The 21,711-nt window shown below is 41.0% G+C and overlaps 1 protein-coding gene across 3 annotated transcripts in view; it reads left to right on the top strand.

Annotated features, from left to right (window-relative positions):
- Positions 1-21,711, top strand: part of lsp1a (lymphocyte specific protein 1 a) — a 314,767-nt gene that overhangs the window by 170,139 nt on the left and 122,917 nt on the right. For all 3 annotated transcript variants that reach the window (XM_048545255.1, XM_048545253.1, XM_048545254.1), the window contains exon 2: positions 13,974-14,138. In XM_048545255.1, the coding sequence (XP_048401212.1) occupies positions 13,974-14,138 (165 nt within the window). The remainder of the gene's footprint in view (positions 1-13,973; positions 14,139-21,711) is intronic.

The raw sequence follows: 21,711 nt of genomic DNA, 5'->3' as shown, positions 1-21,711 counted from the left end.
GGGAAATCTTACCTGCATCAACTCTATCTTTGAGTATTTTGCAGGTTTCAGTAACATTGCCTCTCATACTTTTGAAACTCTAGTTTCTCTAATGTCCTCTCTTTATAGGACAGCCTTGTCATCATGAGAACAAGTCTGCTAAATCTTTTTGCTTCACTCCCTCTATACCAATAATATCCTTCTATGGGTAAGAGAACCAAAACTGCACATTGTACTCCATGTGTGATCTAACCAAGGTTCCATACAATTGAGTTGAAACATTGCAACTTTTTACTTTCACCCTCTTTACAATGGCTCTCTTGTGGCAATAATATTAATTCGAATGAAAAAGAAATTGACTGACAGGGCCGAACTGAAACACACCACTGCTTCTGGTGAGACATACAACACTCATCTTTGGTGATATGACTTAATGTAAATCACTGCTGTTCAGATTTGCTGAAACCCAATCTGGATGCTATAGAGATGGAAATTTTGAAGCTGCTTTCTGAGGGATTTGAAGAGTGCAGCATACTGCTGACAATTGATTTCACACAATACTGCGATGGTGTCATCCTGACACTAATGCTTTGAGCAGATCAAGTCCTGCAGAGACCTGATGAAGACCCCATGTTTGTTTATCTGGGCAGCTGAGTACAAGATGGTCAGGACTGCCAGCCCTGGAAGCACATTCCAAGGCAGCTGAAGAAATAGGCATGTGCAAAGGCAGGCTGATTAGAAAGCCCATTTCAATAGTCTAGAGTTTAGTAAATAGATCTAAAACTCTAGCTCTTGTTCCTCACAGCCTCAGGCTTCCAATGTACTGTCCATAGTCGCTCATGCATTCTATGTCAGCTAATGTTTCATGCCTCCTATCTCCCATATAACTCTCCATATGCCCTTCTCTAATCATTCATCCATATGTACATAACACATGAGCCGTATAACAAAAATACTGAGGATGGAACTATTGTGAGAAGTGTCCCTTGTTCATGAATGTCTTTGAAAATAACTGCTACTCCTACAGGGTGATGCTAGCATCTGCTTTAACAGTCCATTGAAGTATCAATAACAAAAGCTTCAAACACCTTGTGCATCTAATCTTGAGGGAATAAACATCGAGACTTTGACAAAAGAGTTCACAGAACAAACTATTATAACAACTCAAAGATGTCAATCAAGCAAAGCTAACAATTGATGTCTCTTGTCAAAATACAGTCTACTGAGTTCATGGTATTTTTGGTCTAGATTCTCAGCCAAGTGTACATAATGGGGACTGGTGGAATTGGAGTTTCTGATTTATTACTAGTGTTCCAATTTTGAGAGACTGCCCAGATTCTTAATTGACAGGCCACATGCTCTCTTGCCAGTAACACCAGGGGAAAAATCTGAAACAACTGTTGAGAGGTCGAACTGACCAGCTCAAACTGAATGCATTCCTTTTTTTAAATTTTAATCTAGTCTGTAATTGATGCTTTTTAAAGCAATCACACAATCCATTCAATTTCTTAATTTATAGCATCCCTATAGTGCAGAAAGAGGCCATTCAGTCCATGGAGATTGCACCATGCTCCAAAGACCATCTCGCTCAGACACTGCCTCCCACCCTATCCCTGAAACCCTGCATTAACCCATGGCTAATCCGTTTAGCTTGCACATCGCTGGACACTATGGGCTACTTTAGCATGGCCAATCAACCTAACCTACATATGTTTGGACTGTGGGAGGAAGCTGAAGCACCCACCAGAGACCCATGGAGACGCAGGGAGGATATGTATGCTCCACACAGATGGCCACCCAAGGCTGGAATTGAACCTGGGACTTTGATACTGAGGCAGCAACATTGACCAGTGAGCTGCCTTACTCTTCTTCTCAGAAAAACTGCTTGGCTACTTCATTATCAGGGCAGATAGAAATAGAAATATACGATCAATTTAACCTTGCCTGTATCTGCATATTCAAAAGAGAAACATTAACTCTAAAATGTTTTCTGTTGATTTGGATTTGAAGACTTCGGGTAGTGTTAGAGCTTAGCTGAATAAGTTCTGTCTTCTTCAGTGCTAAAACTCACCCCTAAAGAATTACACATCTATCCATAAATAATAATTTCACTTGGTAGCTCAATATTACTTTCAATGAGTCGTATACTGCTATAAATATGGTAGTCTAATAATGACATCATCCTCTTTCAGTATTGCAGATCCATGATCTTGACAGTGAGTAAACAAAAAGGAAATAGCCAGTTAGCACCTCTGTGTAAGCTTGCAAGATAACTTCCTTTGAATTGGCTGCATTGCTAAAGCTGATTTTTTTTGTAGAAGTACAGAATGCAGTAAATGCACAGGATTGGCTGTGAAGGTGAAAATTCTTAGATGGCTTTGTGGCAATGAGTGGTTAGGTTTTTTACTGACTTTTATGAATTCCCCAGCTGTCAGGAAATTCCTGCATGAATCAGTACCTTGAAAATTATCAACAAATGTTGCCAAATCTTTTGACCATGGCATATGTGACCTAATTCCTATCTGAAGTGGTTATTGTTTTCTAAGTTAGGATCTTTTTTAAAAAAAACTGATAATCAGACCATTTCCAGCCAGATTATGTAAAGGTTAGTGTACATTGACTCATAAGGGAATAATGTGCCTCAATGTTGACTTCATTGAAATGTCTTTCCAAGGAAGGTGATAGATTTGAGGAAATGTTAGGCCAAAGGAGGTAAGTAGTTGTGAATAATAATGCAGGATTTGCGATGTTTCCTTAAGTGTGCACTACTTTCATTGGAAGGCCAGGAAAATTTGCCGAATCTTGTATTTGAAAATTAATCCTGTTGGATAAGTTAGACAATTGCACTGATTTGTACCTAACCTGTGGAATGTCATTTTACTCTCCCTCATATTCACGTAACTACATGCCTCGCTGTTCTATTACTTGTGGTGCTGCCTTCCATGCGAGGGCAAGTTATTAAAAATACTGACATTTGTGATTCTGCTACAGATGGAGGGGGTTGGGAGCAAACATTGATTTGACTGACTGGCCAGAGCAGATTGTTCTGCGAACAAGTTGAATGTTCATTGGTGGAACTCATTCATGCTTGAGACATGCTTAATGATTTTCTGATCTTGATGCTCTGAGAAGGCACCAATCAGAGAGTGATATTTTCACTAATATACTATCTTTCTGTGGTGGTGAGTATCAAGATGGACACAATGAAACCAAGTGTCATGCCTACTGTATCATTAAGAGATTGGATGGCTGATTTGCAGAGCAGAACGAAGCCAATAGCTTGGGTTCAATTTCCATATTGGCTGAGGTTAACATTAAGGTCTCACCTCACCCTTTTGCCTAAAGTATTATGACCCTACGTTTAAACTCCCCACCAGTCTAATGAGAGAACAGCTCTATGGTCCGGTAGGAGTGCACTTTCTCTTTTTCAGAATGAATTCCATTTGCTACTCCTGTACCCACCTGATCAGTCCATTGATATTGTTCTGCAGTTTACAGCTATCCACCTCACTCTTTACCATCCTGTCAATTTTTTTGTCATCTACACACTTGTTGATCATACACCCCACATTAAAATCATTAATACGCATTACAAACAGCAAAGGCTACAGAATATCCTGGCATAGTAGGAACTGCAGATGCTGGAGAATCTGAGATAACAAGGTGTAGAGCTGGATGAACACAGCAGGCCAAGCAGCATCAGAGGAGCAGGAAGGCTGACGTTTTGGGCCTAGACCTTCCTTTGGAAATGGTCTAGGCCTGAAACGTCAGCCTTCCTGCTCCTCTGCTGCTTGGCCTGCTGTGTTCATCCGGCTCTATACCTTGTTACCTCACAACATTCACGGGAAACAGATTTCCAGCTACACAAACACTTCTGTCCCTTCTAATCTCAGCTAACGTTGGTTCCAACATGGTATTTTGCCTTGGATCCTGTAGGTCTACGTTGTTGACCAGCCTGTCGTAAGGGAGTTTATCAAAGCTTTGCTAAAGTTATATAGACCACATGAAATGCATTACTTTTTTCAGCACTCTTTATTACCACCTCAAAATCCAGTTAAATTTGTTCAACTCAACCTTAACTTGCCTATGTGCTGACTATACCCAAGTAAACCATGTCTCTTCAATCACAAGTATATACTGTCCCTCAGAATTCTACTAACTTTTGCACCACTGAGCTTAAACTGACATGCCTGCTATTTTGTGGTCCATCCCTTCTCACTTTTTAATAATGGGACAATAGAAGTAGACTTCCAGTCCTCTGGCACCTCACCTGTGGCAAGATAGGATCTGAAAACTAATTATTACCGGGTCCCCAATCCCTCTCTGTTGCGGGAGGCAAGGGAGGAGATAATGGGTACATCTTGTTTGGCTTTTTAAAAAAATTAATTTGTGGAGTATGTGTATCACTGGCTGGCCAGCATTTATTGCCTCCCTCAGTGCCCTTGGAGGGTGGTGGTGAGCTGCCTTCTTGAATCACTGCAGTCAACCTGCTGTGGATTGACCCACAACCCTATTTAGGAAGGGAATTCCAGGATTTGACCCAGCAACAATAAAAAAAGTGATATATTTCCAAGTCAGGATGGTGAATGACTTAGAGGGTAACTTGAAGGTGCTGGTGTTCCCATATATCTGCTGCCCATGCCCTTCTAGATGAAAGTGGTCATGGGTCTGGAAGGTACTATCTGAAGATCTTTGAAATTTAGCAGTGCATATAGCAGATAGTAGCAGCAATGTGTACTGAGCATTGGTGGTAGAGGGAGTGGATGCTTGTAGATGTAGTGCCAATCAAACAGGCTGCTTTGTCTTGGATGGTGTCAAGCGTCTTGCCTGGATGAGTGCAACTCCAACAACAGTCAAGTGGGGAGTCTTCCATCACTCTTCCTGACTCATGCCAGGTTGATGGTGGACATGCTTTGAGGAGTCGGGAGGTGAGTTACTCACTGCTATATTCTTAGCTCCTGCCTGTTCTTGTAGCCACAATGTTAATGTGGTGAGTCCAGCTGATGACCTCCTAGGATGTTGATAGTGTGTGATTTGGTGACCGTAACTCCATTGAATGCCAAGGGACGGTGGTTAGATTGTCTCTTATTGGTGATGGTCATTGCCTGGCACTTGTGTGCTGCAAATGTTACTTGCCACTTGCCTGCCCAAGTCTGGATGTTGTCCAGATCTTGTTGCATTTGAACACGGACTCCTTCAATATCTGAGGAGTCACGAATGGTGCTGAACATGGTGCGATTATTGGTGAACATCCCCACTTCAGACTTTATGATGGAGGGAAGGTAATTGACGAAGCAGCTGAAGATGGTTAGCCTGAGGACACTACCCTGAGGAACTTCTGCAGTGACATCCTGGAACTGAGATGACTGACCTGCAAAAACCAGGTCCATCTTCCTTTGTGTCAGAGATGACTCCAACCACCAGACAGTATGCTCCCTGATACCCATTGATTCTGGGTTTGCTCGGGCTCCTTGATGCCACACTTGGTCAAATGCTGCCTCGACGTCAAGGGTTGTCACACTCGCCTCACCTGCAGATTTATCTGCTTTTAAGGCAGCTAAACCTGCTAGCACTCCCTTTCTGTTAATTACTTCTGATATTTCTCAGTCCTCTTCTATTTTGTCATTACCTGTGTCATCTTGTTCCCTTATAAAAATCATGGCAAAATATCCATTGAAAATTTCTGCTCACATTTTCTGGGTCCATTCCCACATTACCTATATGGTCTATAATGGACCCTACTCATTCCTAAATTATCATCTTGCAATTTTTTATAAATAAATACATTTGTTTTCCTTGAAGTCTCTCCCTTCAGTTTCTCACACAACTCATCAAACCTTGGAGGACGTTAAACCAAGACTGAGCTTCACTTAAACTGACGGTCACGTATGCTGAAATTTAGCAAGCTGGATTAAGGGATTGAAATGCTGTTAATTGTCTGTTCTGTACTCCTTGGGAAGTCAGTTGCAGTGGCCTTTTGGCAATCACACTGAGAAGTAATTTACTGCTCAATGGAATTGGCGCTTAGAACATCCAGTCCAGTATTACTTAACTTTCACAGTTGAGGAGATAAAAATGAAGTAATAGTTGAAACTAAATGTAAAATGTTTGAGTAGTTGCAGGCATGATAGAGACTGAATTGTCAATTAAGCACCATTTCCAATGTGAAACAGATTCTGTTGATTCAGATCTCATGTTTAGTGCATTAAGGAAATTTTCTCCTGCATAAAGTTGCCAACCTCATTTAAGACAGGGAGAGATATTGAAGAAGGATGCATGTAGGAAAAGAAACAGAAATTAAATATGAATAGATAAATAAAAATTTCTAAAGACAGGAGCACAATCATGCCAATGTAATGGTTGAAACATGTTTCTGTTCAGTGGCTGACTGCTTTTTGTTTTGTAGAAACTCAATTACGTTGTGCCAAAGGCATCAGTCTGCCTGTGCACATTCACAGGCTTGAGGTACCATTCAGTGTACGCTTTTCCTTTTTAAATTTATTTTCATCCTGACTTGAATTCTGATGGGATATAGTTCTAAAAGTGCCTGAAGCCATCCAGCACCCCTCTCAAGTGAATATTTGAAATATGAGAGCAAACAGAAAGAACATCAACAGTGTCACTCTTCTCCTCCAGGGTTGTTCAGGCTTTTCTGTTAACATGTCCTCAGCCAATGGTTGGAGAATAGCAGCAGCAGGCGTACCGAGTCTTTCTTCTTCCTCCTACCTTGTTACAGCATCTTTGAACAACCTGGCTAGGATCTATTACCCAGCCAGTCTTTAGAGATCCCTGCCTTTGTTGGGTCAATATTGAGTGGTACCATACTATTTCTCACTGAGCCATGGATGGTGGCCAACTGCGAATTAATTTCCCCATCACAATTTGTAATAAAGAAGGGACTCTGTGTAAAGATACTGCAGTTGGTTCAGGTGTTCAGACTGTAAAAGATTGGCAGAAACAGTTGTAACACGAGCTGCTTTATACTGTTACTGCAAGGTACCAGTGTGCAGAGGGAGGCATCCACAACTACTGTACCAACCTAGGCTGTCAAGAACGATGACTCTACAGCACTGGCCAACTCAAAGGAAGGAGTCTTCTAGGATCTGTTCTGCTCAGTCCACCTGTTGCAGCAGCCTCAAAACTATTCAGCCACAGAAGCCATCACAGCTGCTGAAACGGTCTTCAAATTTCAACACCTTTGTTTCAGAAAGAGAACCTTAAATTGAGCCAGGCATGCAATGATAGTCGAGACAGATCTCATTTTTTACCTTGGTACGTAACTTGCGTCTTAGTTAAAATCATTACTTTAAATCTTTGTATTTCAACACATCTTACTTCCAAAACTCTGGGCAATAGCAGAGTAATAAAGTCATTGTTTATCTTGCTTAAAGCTGTGCTGCTGGTTATTATTAAATCAAAGCATTTAGAAAGGATCACAAGCTTGTTCTTAGTTCATGGACCACACTGAGGACATGTCTGGTACGCATGTGGTCATTACATCCTACCACACACAAACTGTTTATCATTATGTAAGAATATGTTGAGATGTTAAATCTTTTCTGGTACTTTTTTTTTCCCCCCTCTGGCAAATGCAGCAATTTGCACATGCATTCAAAGCTTGTCGTGCCCCTAATGAGTTGTAAGCTTACACCCTGCTGTGGATTAAGCCATGCAGACAAGGAGGGTGCCAGGCCTGATGATTGGTTTGAGAGTTATTTGAATACAACAAAAGCACAAATGGTGGGTCCTCACTTATTAGAATTTTTCTTTTGACTATGAATATAGTAAGAAAGTTTGCTGCCCATTTGGAAAAACTCAAGGTTATTGGAAAGAGTCAATATGCTTTCATCAAAGGATAAACATGTTCAACTAATTGATTGGAGTTCTTTGAAGAAATAACGTGCTGTGGAGCAAGAGGAGCCTGTAAACCTGTTATTGCAGGATTTCCAGGGGACATTCGTAGGGTGTGCGCATCAAAGTTTCCTGTGGAAAATAGCTTGTGGAGTAGGGTGCAACATTGTTAGCTTTAATAAAAGATTGACCAGCTTGCAGAAAACGAAATGCACAAATGGATCTTTGGTGGAATATGAGAAATGGAATCTCGCAAGGGCCTGTGCTAGGGCCCCAATGTTTTCTGACTTATCAATGAAGTAGTGAAGGCCTGGTAGGTACATTGGTAGAGGATACCATGATAGCTAGGAAAAACAGTGTGGAAAAGGCATAAGGAAGTTGCAGACAGATGAGTGAATGGGGAAAAGTCGAGGAGATGGACTAGAATGAGGAAAAATGTGAAGTTGCTTACTTTGGCAGGAAGTACAAAAAGCAGAATATTATTTAAATGGAAAACAACTGCAGAGTTCCAAGAAGCAGATGGATTTAGGTGTTGTCCATATGTCACACAAACTTAGTGTGCAGCATTAGAATTTCTCTGCATCATAAGATAATGGAGGTGGGGTCATTGCAAATTTTCAAGAATAACATGGACAGATTAGTGTTAGACAGGGGAATTGAGAGTTATTGGGTGTAGATGGGAATGGTGAACTTGAAACAAACATTTATTGAATAACATCAGATTCAGAGGGTTAGTGATAGAACATAGAACATAGAACAATACAGCGCAGAACAGGCCCTTTGGCCCTCGATGTTGCGCCGACCTGTGAACTAATCTAAGCCCCTCCCCCTACACTATCCCATCATTATCCATATGCTTATCCAAGGACTGTTTAAATGCCCCTAATGTGACTGAGTTCACTACATTGGCAGGCAGGGCGTTCCACGCCCTTACCACACTGAGTAAAGAATCTGCCTTTGACAACTGTCTTAAATCTATCACCCTTCAATTTGTAGCTATGCCCCCTTGTACAAACTGAAGTCATCATCCTTGGAAAAAGATGCTCACTATCCACCCTATCTAATCCTCTGATCATCTTGTATGCCTCTGTATTAAATCCTCTGTTAGCCTCCTTCTCTCCAATGAGAACAGACCCAAGTCCCTCAGCCTTTCTTCATAGGGCCTGCGCTCCAGACCAGGCAACATCCTGGTAAATCTCCTTGGTACCTTTTTTCCAATGCTTCCACATCCTTCCTGTAATGGGGCAACCAGAACTGCATGCAATATTCCAAATGAGGCCGCACTAGCGTTTTGTACGTTGCAGCATGGCATCACGGCTCCGGAACTCAATCCCTGTACCAATAAAACCTAACACACCGTAAGCCGCCTTAACAGCATTATCAACCTGGTTGGCAACTTTCAGGGATCTATGTACATGGACACCAAGATCTCTCTGCACATCCACACTACCAAGAATCTTTCCATTGACCCAGTATTCTGCCTTCCTATTATTCTTCCCAAAGTGAATCACCTCACATTTATCTGCATTGAGCTCCATTTGCCACCTTTCAGCCCAATTCTGCAGTTTATCCAAGTTTCCCTGCAATATTCTTCCACACTGTCCACCACTCCACCGACTTTAGTGTCATCTGCAAACTTACTAACCCATCCGCCTGCGTCCAAGTCATTTATAAAAATGACAAACAACAGTGGTCCCAAAACAGATCCTTGAGGCACAGCACCAGTGACCTGACTCCAGGCTGAATACTTTCCATCAGCCACCACTCGTTGCCTTCTTAGAGAAAGCCAGTTTCTAATCCAAACTGCTAAATCTCCCTCAGTCCTGTGCCTCTGTATTTTCTCCAATAGCCTATCACGTGGAACCTTATCAAAGGTTTTACTGAAATCCACGTACACCACGTCAACTGCCCTACCTTCATCCACACGCTTGGTCACCTTCTCAAAAAACTGAGGTTTGTGAGACACGACCTGCCCTTGACAAATCCATGCTGACTATCTCCAATCAAATTGTTGCTTGCTAGATGATTATAAATCCTATATCTTTATAATCCTTTCCAAAACTTTTCCTACAACAGACATAAGGCTCACAGGTCTATAACTACCTGGGTCATCTCTATTGCCCTTCTTGAACAAAGGCACAACATTTGCAATCCTCCAGTCCTCTGGTACTAAACCTGTAGACAATGAGGACTCGAAGATCAAGGCCAAAGGCTCTGCCACCTCCTCCCTAGCTTCTCAGAGAATCCTTGGAAAAATCCCATCCGGCCCAGGGGATTTATCTACCTTCACACCTTCTGGAATTGATAACACCTCCTCCTTACTAACCTTAATCCTTTCAATTCTAAAATTCTTTCAATTCTAATCTTTTTTTTAAAAATGTTCCTCAGAAGTTCCTGGTTCTGAGTAGAACATTCATAAGATTTTATCAGTAGGAAGGTTAATAAAACTAAAGGTGGTAGAATTATACTGTGGTCAGTCTATATCTTTTGGAAAGTAAAACAGAGCACACCCCTGGGGATGCTCAGAGGCAGAGTTTAGTGGGAATGTAGAAATGACAGTTCTAACCATCTGCACTTTTGAGACAAAGTTCCACTACTGGACTTGATTATAAAATTCTAGGGTTATTCCCTAGTGCAGTACTGTTAGTGGTGTCCTCATTTGGATGAAAAGTTAAATGAAAGCTGTGTCTCTGCTTTCTCAGGAAAGCAAGAACCATTCCAAAGCAGTATTTCAATGGAAGAGCATGGGAGTTATCAATATCCTGACCAATGTTTATCCCTCACAGGCCATCGCAACCAATTAGCTGGTTACGATTGCATTGTGTATTGCGAAATCTTGCTGTGTGCACTGTGCTGGGTTTCCTAAATTACGCCGGTTCAAAGGTTCTTCCTTGTTCCAAAAGTACTCTGTGTTCTAAGTCTGTGGAAGATGCTAAATAAATGCAACACTTTTGTTTTTGCCAAGTTTAAAATACTTGGGTAATAGTCCTATTCTGAGAACCCATTGTGGAGAAGTCAAGGACCTTAGTTAAATACTGAACAGCAAAGTCTGTGATCTCACACGCAATAGTATGTTGATGGCTACTTTTACAGTGGCTCAGCTCGGGTGGTCTCATTTAGATTAAGTCAATCCTTCATACTCTGATCTACTGAGTACATTACTCGAAGCACTGTAGTGCATTCAGTGATTATTTCCCAAGCGCACATGTCTGTTAGTAATCAAGAGTGTTGGCTTGGCTGATGTATTGCTTCTCCATTTTATTCAGTCAAAAGAATTGAAGCCAATTTCCTTAGTGCTGCTGAAGAATCCATCCTGAATGCTTTCACTTTCTAAAGTGTACCTCATTTAGAACCTCAGAGCATTTCCTTCCAATCTCCCATGGTATGTTTTTGGTGAAAGGTTGGTGGAAACATTGCAGTAACAGTGTAACCAACTATTGCTACTGTAGGGTTTCTTCCGATCCACTGAACCCAAGATGAAGGAAACTCATGTGGAATGTCCACTCAGCTGTTTTTTCAGCAAAGAAACCCATGAGTATTTATGCCCAAGCATTTTCCATCTTTATTATAATATTTTCTGATGAGAAAAGGACCACTAACATTTCAGTCACCATGGATTTGAAGGTCTATCGCACATTTTATTCTGGTGTGTCTTCAAGCAATTGCTATCTAAAACTTAGTAACCCAAAAGATTCCTCAGAAGTAAAATTCCTAGAACTTCTTATAATGGATGTACATTAAATGTTTATTATTACAAACGTACAAATTAGGATTGAGGTGGGAATCAACTAATCGGATCCTGAGCCACCTTTTTAAAAAAAAATGTTTATGGGATGTAGGCATCACTGGCCAAGCCAGCATTTATCTTCATCCTCGATTGCCCAAACAGCAGTTAAGAATTGACCACTGGAACAAAGACAAGTTAATGGAAAAGCTCAGCAGGTCTGGCAGCATCTGCTGAAGAGAAATCAAAGCTAACATTTTGAGTCCAGTCACTCAACTTGAAATGTTAACTGATTTTTCTTTGAGATGTTGCCAAACCTGAGCTTTTCCAGCAACTTCTATTTTTGGTTCTGATTTACAGCAGCCATAGTTCTTTCGGATTTTAAGAATTCACTAAGTTGTGGGTCTGGATTCATGTGTAGGCCACACCAGGTAAGGATGGCCAATTTCCTTCCCTAAAGGACATTGTGAAAACCCATCTGATTTACAACAACCATTGGGCCAGCTCGTTATATTCCAGATTTTTATTTCCAGTTTCACCATTTGCCTTGGTGACATTTAAGCCCATGACCTAAGAACATGTGGTAGGCTGCTGTGGAAGGTGGATCGCATGGAATCCAGGGAGAGCTAGCAAATTGGATACACAACTGGCTTGATAGTAGGAAGCAGAAAGTAATAGTGGAAGGATGCTAGTTGGGCTGGAGGCCTGTGAATAGTGGTGTGCCTTAGGGTTGGTGCTGGGTCCATTTGCTGTTTGTTATCTATATCAATCAATGATTTGGATGAGAATGTACAAGGCATGATTAGTAAGTTTGCAGATGGCACTGAAATAGACAGTATCTTGGACATTGAGGAAGGTTCTCAGAACGTGCAGCAGGATCTTGATCAGTTGGGGAAGTGGGCTAAGAAATGGCAAATGGAATTTAGTATAGATGTTGCATTTTGGAAAGTCACATCAAGGTAGGAGTTTCATAGTAAATGGTAGGGCCTTACGCAGTGTTGTGGAACAGAGGGACCTTGAAGTTCAGATGCACAGTTCTCTGAAAGTGTATTCACAGGTAAACAGGGCAGTTAAGGTTTTTTGGCACACTGGCTTTCATCAGTTGGGAAGTTATGTTGCAGTTGTACAGGATGTTGGTGGGCTGCACTTGGAGTATTGTGTTCACTTTTGGCCACCTTGCTATAGGAATGTTGTTAAACTTGAAGGAGTGCAGAACACATTAACAAGGATGTTGCCAGGGCTCAAGGGACTGTTGTAGGGAGAAGTTGGACAAGCAATTTTTTCTCTAGAGCGCAAGAGACTGAGGGTGCATCTGATAGAAGTGTATAAAGTAATGAGAGGTATGGATAGCGTGAATGCACTCTCTTTGCCCCAAGGATGGGTGAATCAAAGACGAGAAAGCATCGGTTTAAGGTAAGAGGGGAAAGAATACATGAGAATCTGAGGGGAGACTTGTTTTACACAGACAGAGAAATGCATATGGAATGAGCTGCCAGCAGAAGTGGTTGAGATGGGTACGCTAACACCATTTAAAAAGCATTTGGATGAATACCTGGAGAGGAGAGGTTTACAAGGATATGTGCCAAGCGCAGGGAAATGGGACCAGTTTAGGCCAAAGATTCTGTCTCTGTGCTGTAGGATTCTGTGACTCTATCTTGGGATTCAGATTTACTAGTCTAGTGATGTTACTCATTATCAACAGAAAGCTGCAGTTTCTCTGTACAGAAATAATAGAATGAATTAATAAATATTCATTCATGTGTGTTCAGTCCAAAGCTAAGTCTTTGACTCATTGCCTGCTGTTTTATGCAGAGTTATTTTCATGGTGATTTTTGTGTGCAGTGGTGATTTTCCATGGCTGTTCACCCTTGATCGGAGGGGCAGGAGGCAGGTTCCAAATATACTTCAGATGGAATGGAAATGGAACCTGGCCGTTGGCATTATTTCTGAACCACTTGTTAGTCATTTAACACATTCAGCTAACCAATGCCACAGAATTTACAGAAACAATAGAGAAAAAGCAGACAATCGGCATGAATGCAAAATTAGACTTAATGAAGGAATTTTGGGAACTGGCAAGGAATTTGGCAGGGGGCTGTGGATGAAAAGAGATGGATAGTTGCCTCCAGGAGGAGAATACAGTGAATGAGAGCCATTTGTTAAGGTTAGAGAAACATGGACAAAGCTTCTATTTGCATGTGGACAGTGATGGTGATGTTGTGTAGTGATGCATTTGAAACACAATTACAAGGTCTGGAGTATGTTTGCAAACAAGTGTTTGCTTTGGCACCAAAGAAGTTCAGAATGAAAGATTCTCCTCCTCATTCATGCTTTTTTAAAAAATTGCCAATTAGCTTGCCAGTTAATGTGCATAGGCCAACAATGCCATGTTACTGATAACATTGCTGTTTCCCCTCAGACTAACTGCACAGAGGAGCATGGAAGATGAGGAGGAGATAGCCCGTGAGCGCCGTCGTCGAGCACGTGATGAGAGACGCTATGACCAAGACGACAGTGGGTCCTTCACCAGCAGCACGTCATCCACACCCGTGTTTGAGAGCCTGTCAACAACTGAGGAAAACCAGTAGGTTCCCTTTACAATAAAAACAATTCAAAACCATTTTGAGACGTGGTAGTTGCAACATGAGTTGTAGGTGAAAGATACATATGGGTCTTAATACCCCTCGCATTGTGTTATTGGCAATTTTGTGAAATGATATCTCTCTGGTTTGCTATAATTTGCTAACATTGTGGATGTTGACAGTGCGTCACAATTCCTGGGCATGTCAGAGAGGAAGCCTGCCTGCAATCCTGCACCTTCAGAATGAGGTCAGTGTGTAGCTTAAATCCATCAGCAGGATGCTATTATAGATCGCAAGGATGAATGCTTTTAACTTCTTTCCTGTGTGTTTCAAAAAGGAGGAAAATGACCCTTGCAGATACATAGAAGTGGGAACCTAAGAAGCTGACCTCAGGAGTGGAATTAAAATTATGGAGGAATTTTTGTCATTTAGTGTTGCCAAAAGTCTTCAAATGATGAATAATGGGAGTGTGGTAACATGGTGGTTACGTTAGCAAATGAGTAATTCAGCAGGTCTGGACTAAAATGATCCCACCAAAAGAATTTCAATTCAATTAATTAAATGGATCTGGCATTTTTAAGGAAAAGCTAGATTGTATTTTTACGGAGGTATTATGGGATTAACCTGGATAAGACAGTCCAAGAATTGTCGTACTTTTCAATTCCACAAGGTGCACAAATCACAACAGATGCTCATAAACTAGAGAGACATCATTTAACAAGGTTGGTCGTGCTTCTTGGATATTTTCTGCAGAATAAATGACCTTAGAAAGCTGACAGCCAATCAGACAGCCAATCAGTGGCTAACTCATCAGCGGCACTAGGGAGGCAGTGGCTCGAGTGGGAAAATGACAGCCTTTGGATGCTGAGAATTGGAGCGATCCAGATCAGGGAGAAGTCTTGGTGAGAAGGATTTTCTGGGGTGAGAGGATGAGCAACAAGGACAGGTGCTGTCTCGCAGCTAGCTTCCTCTCCCACATGTTAAGTTTCATAATCAGGCACTGAGTATTTGAAGGAAAAATGATATTCCCATCTCCACCTCCCTCCCTCTTCCCTCTTCCCACCCCCCACCCCCCAACACCACCCCCAGCTTTGATTCCCCTCTCTAAGGGAGACCACAAGTAGGCTTTATTTGTTGTGTACATTACTTCGTGACTAGGCCCAGCCACAGTTGAGTTAATACCGTTAGTGATGAAACCATGCATTTAAATTGTCAATTAATTGGCCTTCAACAATTTATCCACTCCCATACGCACCACACATCCAGGTGTGTGCAGACACAAGCTGGTTTTGGTAAAGAGTAGGGACTAGCTGCATCCAACGTGGAAGAAATGGTTTAAAAAAAAAATTGAAAGAAGTTATTGGAAGCCTTGGAACTTCATTGTTGAATATACATAATGACTTGGACCACTTTGGGTTGTTCTCTCATTTCACTTTTTTTTTCCCTTCTGGGCTTACTCACTACTATCCAGCCTAAGTAAATGTCCTCCCACCCTCTAAACACACCATGCAGAAGTCATAAAATCCCCCACTTTGTCACTAGTCAGCACTAGTAAAAATGAAACTACTAAATTGCAGCTTAAAAATAGGCCTGCTGTGTTCGTCCAGCTCTACACCTTGTTATCTCTTAAAAATAGCTATCTGGTTTACTAATGAGTTTCAGGGAAAGAAATCTGCGGTCCTTATCCAGTCTGGCCAACATGTGACTCTTAAAAATACCAAAATGTCATTTACTTCTAACTGTCCTCTGAAGTGCAAACTACTTGGTTAGGCTAATAATCATTCATGAGTGAACAGAAAAAAAATTGACAGTACCAATTTAATGAAGCTCTCATCCTATCAAAGCCATAAGTCAAACTGATAAACATTTACTGGCCATTGTACACAACCTGAGCCTGATTCACGTTTGAATCTCCCTTTTAATGTCAGAACAGAGAAAGGAGAAGAACAAGAAACAAAATAATTTAATCTGATGCTCCGAGCAAGTAGTACTGTCTTTAGATCAGACACCTGTTTCTAGACCCCACCTTGTTTATGCTCTATTGGAGTCAATGGAAGATAAAATTGAACAGTTCGGTAAAATTGGTATCCAACCCAACACAAATCTTTTCCTGCCAATCCGCAACATAGGTTTAAGATATCCATTTTGTGGATTTTCCTTTTACCAAAAGTGCCACATGTTCACATCTGTGTAGTTGAGTACAAGAAAGATCTTTCAATACGGAACTAACATAATGAAATTTTGTAGATACAGTTGCACTTTCTGGTGTATTAGATTTGATTAATGCACACTGTGTTAAAAGGGAAACACAATTAAACCAGCAATAAATTGTTGATGGGTCTGTATGGACCTACCCTGAAGCAAGGTGAGATTGATAGTTAGATTATTTTGGTCAATAAGCATAGCTGGAAGTGTTTTATTAGTAGTTTACTTTGTAAAGGATGAAAGAAGACTGACACATGAATGGTCTACATTTATAATGTGTAAAGTTGTCCCAAAAGTTTATCAAATGATTACTTTAGAGATATCGTTTAATGTTTCAATGGAGGCAATGCAGAAGTGAATTCCCACAAACATCACTGAAATAAGCAATCAGACTCTTTGTCTAGCCTATTTTTTTTAATTAACTCCCACTTGATAATGTTAGGGGGTATCCATTTAATGTATAATACAAAAAAACAGCCTCCTTATTTCACGGAAATGCTAGCCAGGATTGTGTGCTGAAGTCACGTGAGTAGCACTTGAACCTATGATCTTTCAGACCTGGTATGCTGAAAAATCTCTTGCAAACATAAGTCTTTTTATGCTCATTTAGTGATTGAAAGAAATAATGTACAAAAGGAGATGAGTGATTGTTATTAAAAGTTTGAATAATAGTCTTCAATTTTTAGCAGGCGTTAACTCTAACCTGATCTGAACCCTGCCCCCAGCAGCTTAGGTTATACATTGAAGCTTCCATTATGATATCCTTAAACTAACATCCAAGGAGCAGCATTTGATGTGTCAATAATTTATTTTTGTAGATTTCCACATGTATCTTTCCTGGAAACTTGCTGACTGAGTTTACTAATTAGTGATCAATTTTACATTATTGATGTGTTCCCACTGAGACATGCAATATCATAAACAAAATAGAAAAGTTAAATTTACCATGTTAGTTTTAAATAATGACAAAAGGACAGGGAGAATATTCTTTTCATGGCTTTGCTTTCTTTAGGAGTCCAATGTCATTCTGAGCAGTTTCTACAAAGGGCCTGTGACGCTGCTCTACTTATCGAGGGGAACAACAATCTTCCCTGTGAAACATAATTTTTTGAATTTCTTTGGACATCAAGTATTCTCTGGTAGTTCAATCAAATGTCCCTCCTTCATGCTTCATCTTGACTATGAGTGCTTTAACTCTACAGGTCCAACTCAGTCCTTCGATTGCATGCAATTTGTATGTTATGTTGCTGGCATTATTAGATTGCAATCAAAGCCCCTCTTGGTTTCTAAGGTCTATTTTTCACGAAAAAAGTACTGCCTTCCCTAACACCCTTCAACTGCTGGAGTGGGGATCATAATCAAATAAGGATGATCTTTATTGAATTGTACAACAGACTTGAAGGACAAACGGCCTACACCTGCTCCCAAATCCTATGTTCCTATGTAAGCACAGGCTAAATGCAAAGTCTCTTGTGTGTCATTTCAGATAATCGTGAAATGATACCCCTCTCCTTCCTTGGACCTAAGGAAACAGGAAATTTTGGATTTGGTGATGTGTAATGAGGCAGACTTGATTAGGGGGCTTAAGGTAAAGGAATCCTTAAGGGGCATTGACCATAATAATGACAGAATTCACCCTACAGTTTGACAGGAAGAAGCTGTAATCTGATGTAATGTTATCTCCTTTTGAGTAAGGACATGAGGGAGGAGCTGGCCAGAGGTGATTTGGAAGGGAAGCCAAGCTGGGAAGACAGTGGGGCAGCAATGGCAGGAGTTTCTGGGACAATTTGGGAGGCAAAGCAGAAATTCATGATATGAAAGAAGAAAAATTCTAAGTGGAGGATGAGGCAAGATTGGTTGACAAGTGAAGTCAGGGGACAGTATAAAAGCAAAAGAAAAAGCGTACAATGTAGTGAAGATTTGTGAGAAGTCTGAGGATCAGGAAGCCTTTAATAACTGGGGGGGATGAACTATAAAATGCAATATGTTGAGAGAAGATGAAGTATGAGAATAATCCATCTAGCAATAGAAAAGAAACTTGCAAATGTATTTTAGATACATAAAAGGTAAGAGAAAGGCAAGAGTGGACATTAAACTCCTGGAAAATGAGGTTGGTGAAGGAACGAAGAAATAGTGGAAGAACTGAATAGGTACTTTGCATCAGTTTTCACAGTGGAAGATACCAGCAGCATCCCAGGACTTCAAGAAAGTCGGAGGTGAGTGTAGTAGCCATCACTATGGAGGAGGTAGGTAGGGAAGCTGAAAGGTCTTCATTTGGTTAAATCACCTGAACCAAGTAGACTACACCCTAGAGTTCTGAAGGAGATATAGGAAGAGGTTGTGGAGACATTGGTGATCTTTTAGGAATCAATGGAGACAGGGAAGGCCCCACAGGACTGGAATATGGCTAATATAACACCCCTATTTAAGAAGAAAGGGAGGCAAAAGACCGGAAATGATGAGTGGGTCATTAGTAAGATTTTAGCATCTATTATTAAGGATGAGATTGCAGAGTACATAGAAGGGCATGGTAAAGCAGAGCTTATTCTTGAGGAGGTAAAGAGTAAGTTAGATAAAGGAGAACCAGTTGATGTGATCTATTTGGATTTCCAGAAACCTTTGACAAGGTGGTGCACAGGGGGCTCCCAAAAAAGAGCCCATAGTGTTATCGGCAAGATAATGGCATGGAAAGAGGATTGGCAGACTGGCAGAAAGCAGACAGTGGGGATAAAGGGGTCTTTTTCAGGAATGGCAGACTGGTGGCTAATGGCACCACAAGTGTTCATGTTATATATTAATGATCTGGACAAAGGAATGGAGGACATTGCTGCTAAATTTGTAGAAGACAAAAAGAATTGGAGGTTTAGGTAGTGTTGAGGAAGTGGGGAGTCTGCAGAGGACTTGTACAGGTTAGGAGACTGGGCAAAGAAGTGGTAGATGGAATACAATATGGGAAATAGGTTATGCACTTTGGCAGGAGGAATAGAGGCATAGATTATTTACTAAATAAAGCTGTACATCTTGGAAACAGACCCTTTGGTCCAACCAATCTATACCAAACATAATCACAAACTAAACTAGTCTTGCCTGCCCGTTCCTGGCCCAAAATCCCACCAAACCTTTCCTATTCATGTACCTCCTAAGTGCCTTTTAAACATTGTAACTCTGCCTGCATCAATGACTTCCTCAGGAAGTTAATTCCACATGCGAACTACCCTCTCTTTTTTTTTAGAAAAACTTTACCCCCATGTCTTTTCTAAATCTCTCCTCTCACCTTAAAAATATGCCCCCTAGCCTTGAAATCCCCCATCCAAGGGAAAAAGACCTACCATTAGCCCCGCCTATACCTCTCATGACTTTATCAATTCCTATGCTCAAGTAAAAGTAGTCCCAGCCAATCCAGCCTTTCTTTGTAACTCAAATCTTCCATACCCGGCAACATGCTGGTAAATCTCTTCAGAACCCCTTCTAGCTTATTAATGTCCTTCCTATAATTTTGAAAGACTTCAGAAATCTGTAACACAAAGGGTCTTGGGGATTCTAGTTCAGGATTCTCTTCAGGTTAACGTGCAGGTGCTGCTGGCAGTTAGGAAAGCAGTTGCAACGTTGGCATTTCGAGAGGGCCAGAATCCAAGAGCGGAAATGTCCTGCTGAGACTATACAAGGCTCAGGCCAGATGCATTTGGAATATTGAGAGTGGTGTAGGGTCCCATACATAACGATGTGCTGGTGCTGATGGAGGTCTAGAGGAGATTTACATGAATGATCCTGGGTTAGGGCTTGTCATATGAGTAGTGGAAGATCCTGACTCTATATTCAATAGAGTTTAGAAGGATGAGAGATAAATCTCTTCTAAACTTATGTAAAACTGAGGCCTGGATAGAGTGGGTGTGGAGATAATGTTTCCACTAGTAGGAGAAACCAGCACCTGAGGGCACAGCCTCAGAATGAAGGGGACACCCTTTAGAACTGAGATGAGGAGGAAAGCCAGAGAGTGTTAAATCTGTGGAATGCACTGCTGCAGAAGGCTACAGAAGCCAAGCCGTTAAGTGTATTCAAGACAGATATAGGTTCTTGACTACTAAGGAGATTAAGGGTTACAGGGAGAAGGCAGGAGAATGGGGTTGAGAAGCATATCAGCCATGATCGAATGACAGAGCAGACTCAATGGGCCAAATTACCTAATTCTGCTCCTCTATCTTAGTCTTATTCCCTCTTGCTCTCTGTCACTGCAGTGAAGTAACCAAAACCTGGAATTTAGATAGCTATTCTCTCCCACTGGTTGCTGTAAATATAAATCTCATATGTTGCCTCTAACCAAAGACTATCATTCGTATGTAACTGCCATGTGTCTAAATGAAAAATTAAGTAATCTGGTTTTTGTGGGGTTTAGAGCTTCAGTTGGCAGAGTTATATGTTGATAATTTATATTCCTTTACCTTTGATTAGAATGAATCTATTTGTAACAAACACTTCACGTTATAACAAACTTGGTTGAGGTTTTCTTTTAACCCGAGACCATCAGACAGGTAAATTGGGAACGTTGAGCAATTTATTAAATCTTTAAATTAAATCTTGTGACAATACCGAGTAGTGCAGCATGCACATCACTGCACTTCCCCCGGGCTAGTCGTGTTACGGTTAAAACGATAACAGCAGAAGGCCATCAAGTGAACTTGAACTGTCCAGTAGACTTGATTCTATATGTAGCATCATGTATTTTACTGACCTGTGCATGACGCCTATAGATGTCGCAAAATTGGAGCCCTCAAATGCAAAGGTGAGGCAAGAACAAAGGCCTGCTGTTCCAGATAGTAGACATTACCAAAATCCATACCCCTCACTTGAAACCAGCGAAATATATGGTCTGGTAATGCTACATACAGCAGAAGAGATTTGCAGCTTTTCACTGATCATTAAGTTGTTTTAATATTTTAAGATATCTTCAGCAGTCAAAGATGAGCCTGCAGCTGAACAAGAAAAGATGCAATTGAAGAGGCCTGCAGTCAGGTACTTGGGTCATGTACTTCACCTGTACCCTGACCAGTTGAAAGCAGTAACAGAAATAAAGCGACCAACACACATGAGAGTGGAGCAATGACTGATTTATCACCTCATTCAAAGCACACTTCCACTAATTAAAAATGATTCCAGCCAGAAGCAGTGAAAAGAGTGTAACAGAATCAGTGAAATAAGAAAGCCAAGTTTCAATTTCATAAAACTGTAAAATCATTGGAAGAGCTAAGTGTTATTCTTTTGACTGAAAACAAAAAAAAAATGCTGGAAATCGCAAAAAGTCAGGCAGCATCTATGGAGAGACAGCAAGCTAACGTTGCAAGTCTAATGACTCTCCATGGATGCAGCCTGACT

Source organism: Stegostoma tigrinum, chromosome 17, assembly GCF_030684315.1.
Source record: "Stegostoma tigrinum isolate sSteTig4 chromosome 17, sSteTig4.hap1, whole genome shotgun sequence".
Lineage (NCBI taxonomy): Eukaryota > Metazoa > Chordata > Chondrichthyes > Orectolobiformes > Stegostomatidae > Stegostoma > Stegostoma tigrinum.
Note: the sequence above shows the minus strand (reverse complement) of the source record. Positions and strands in the feature narration are given on the sequence as shown.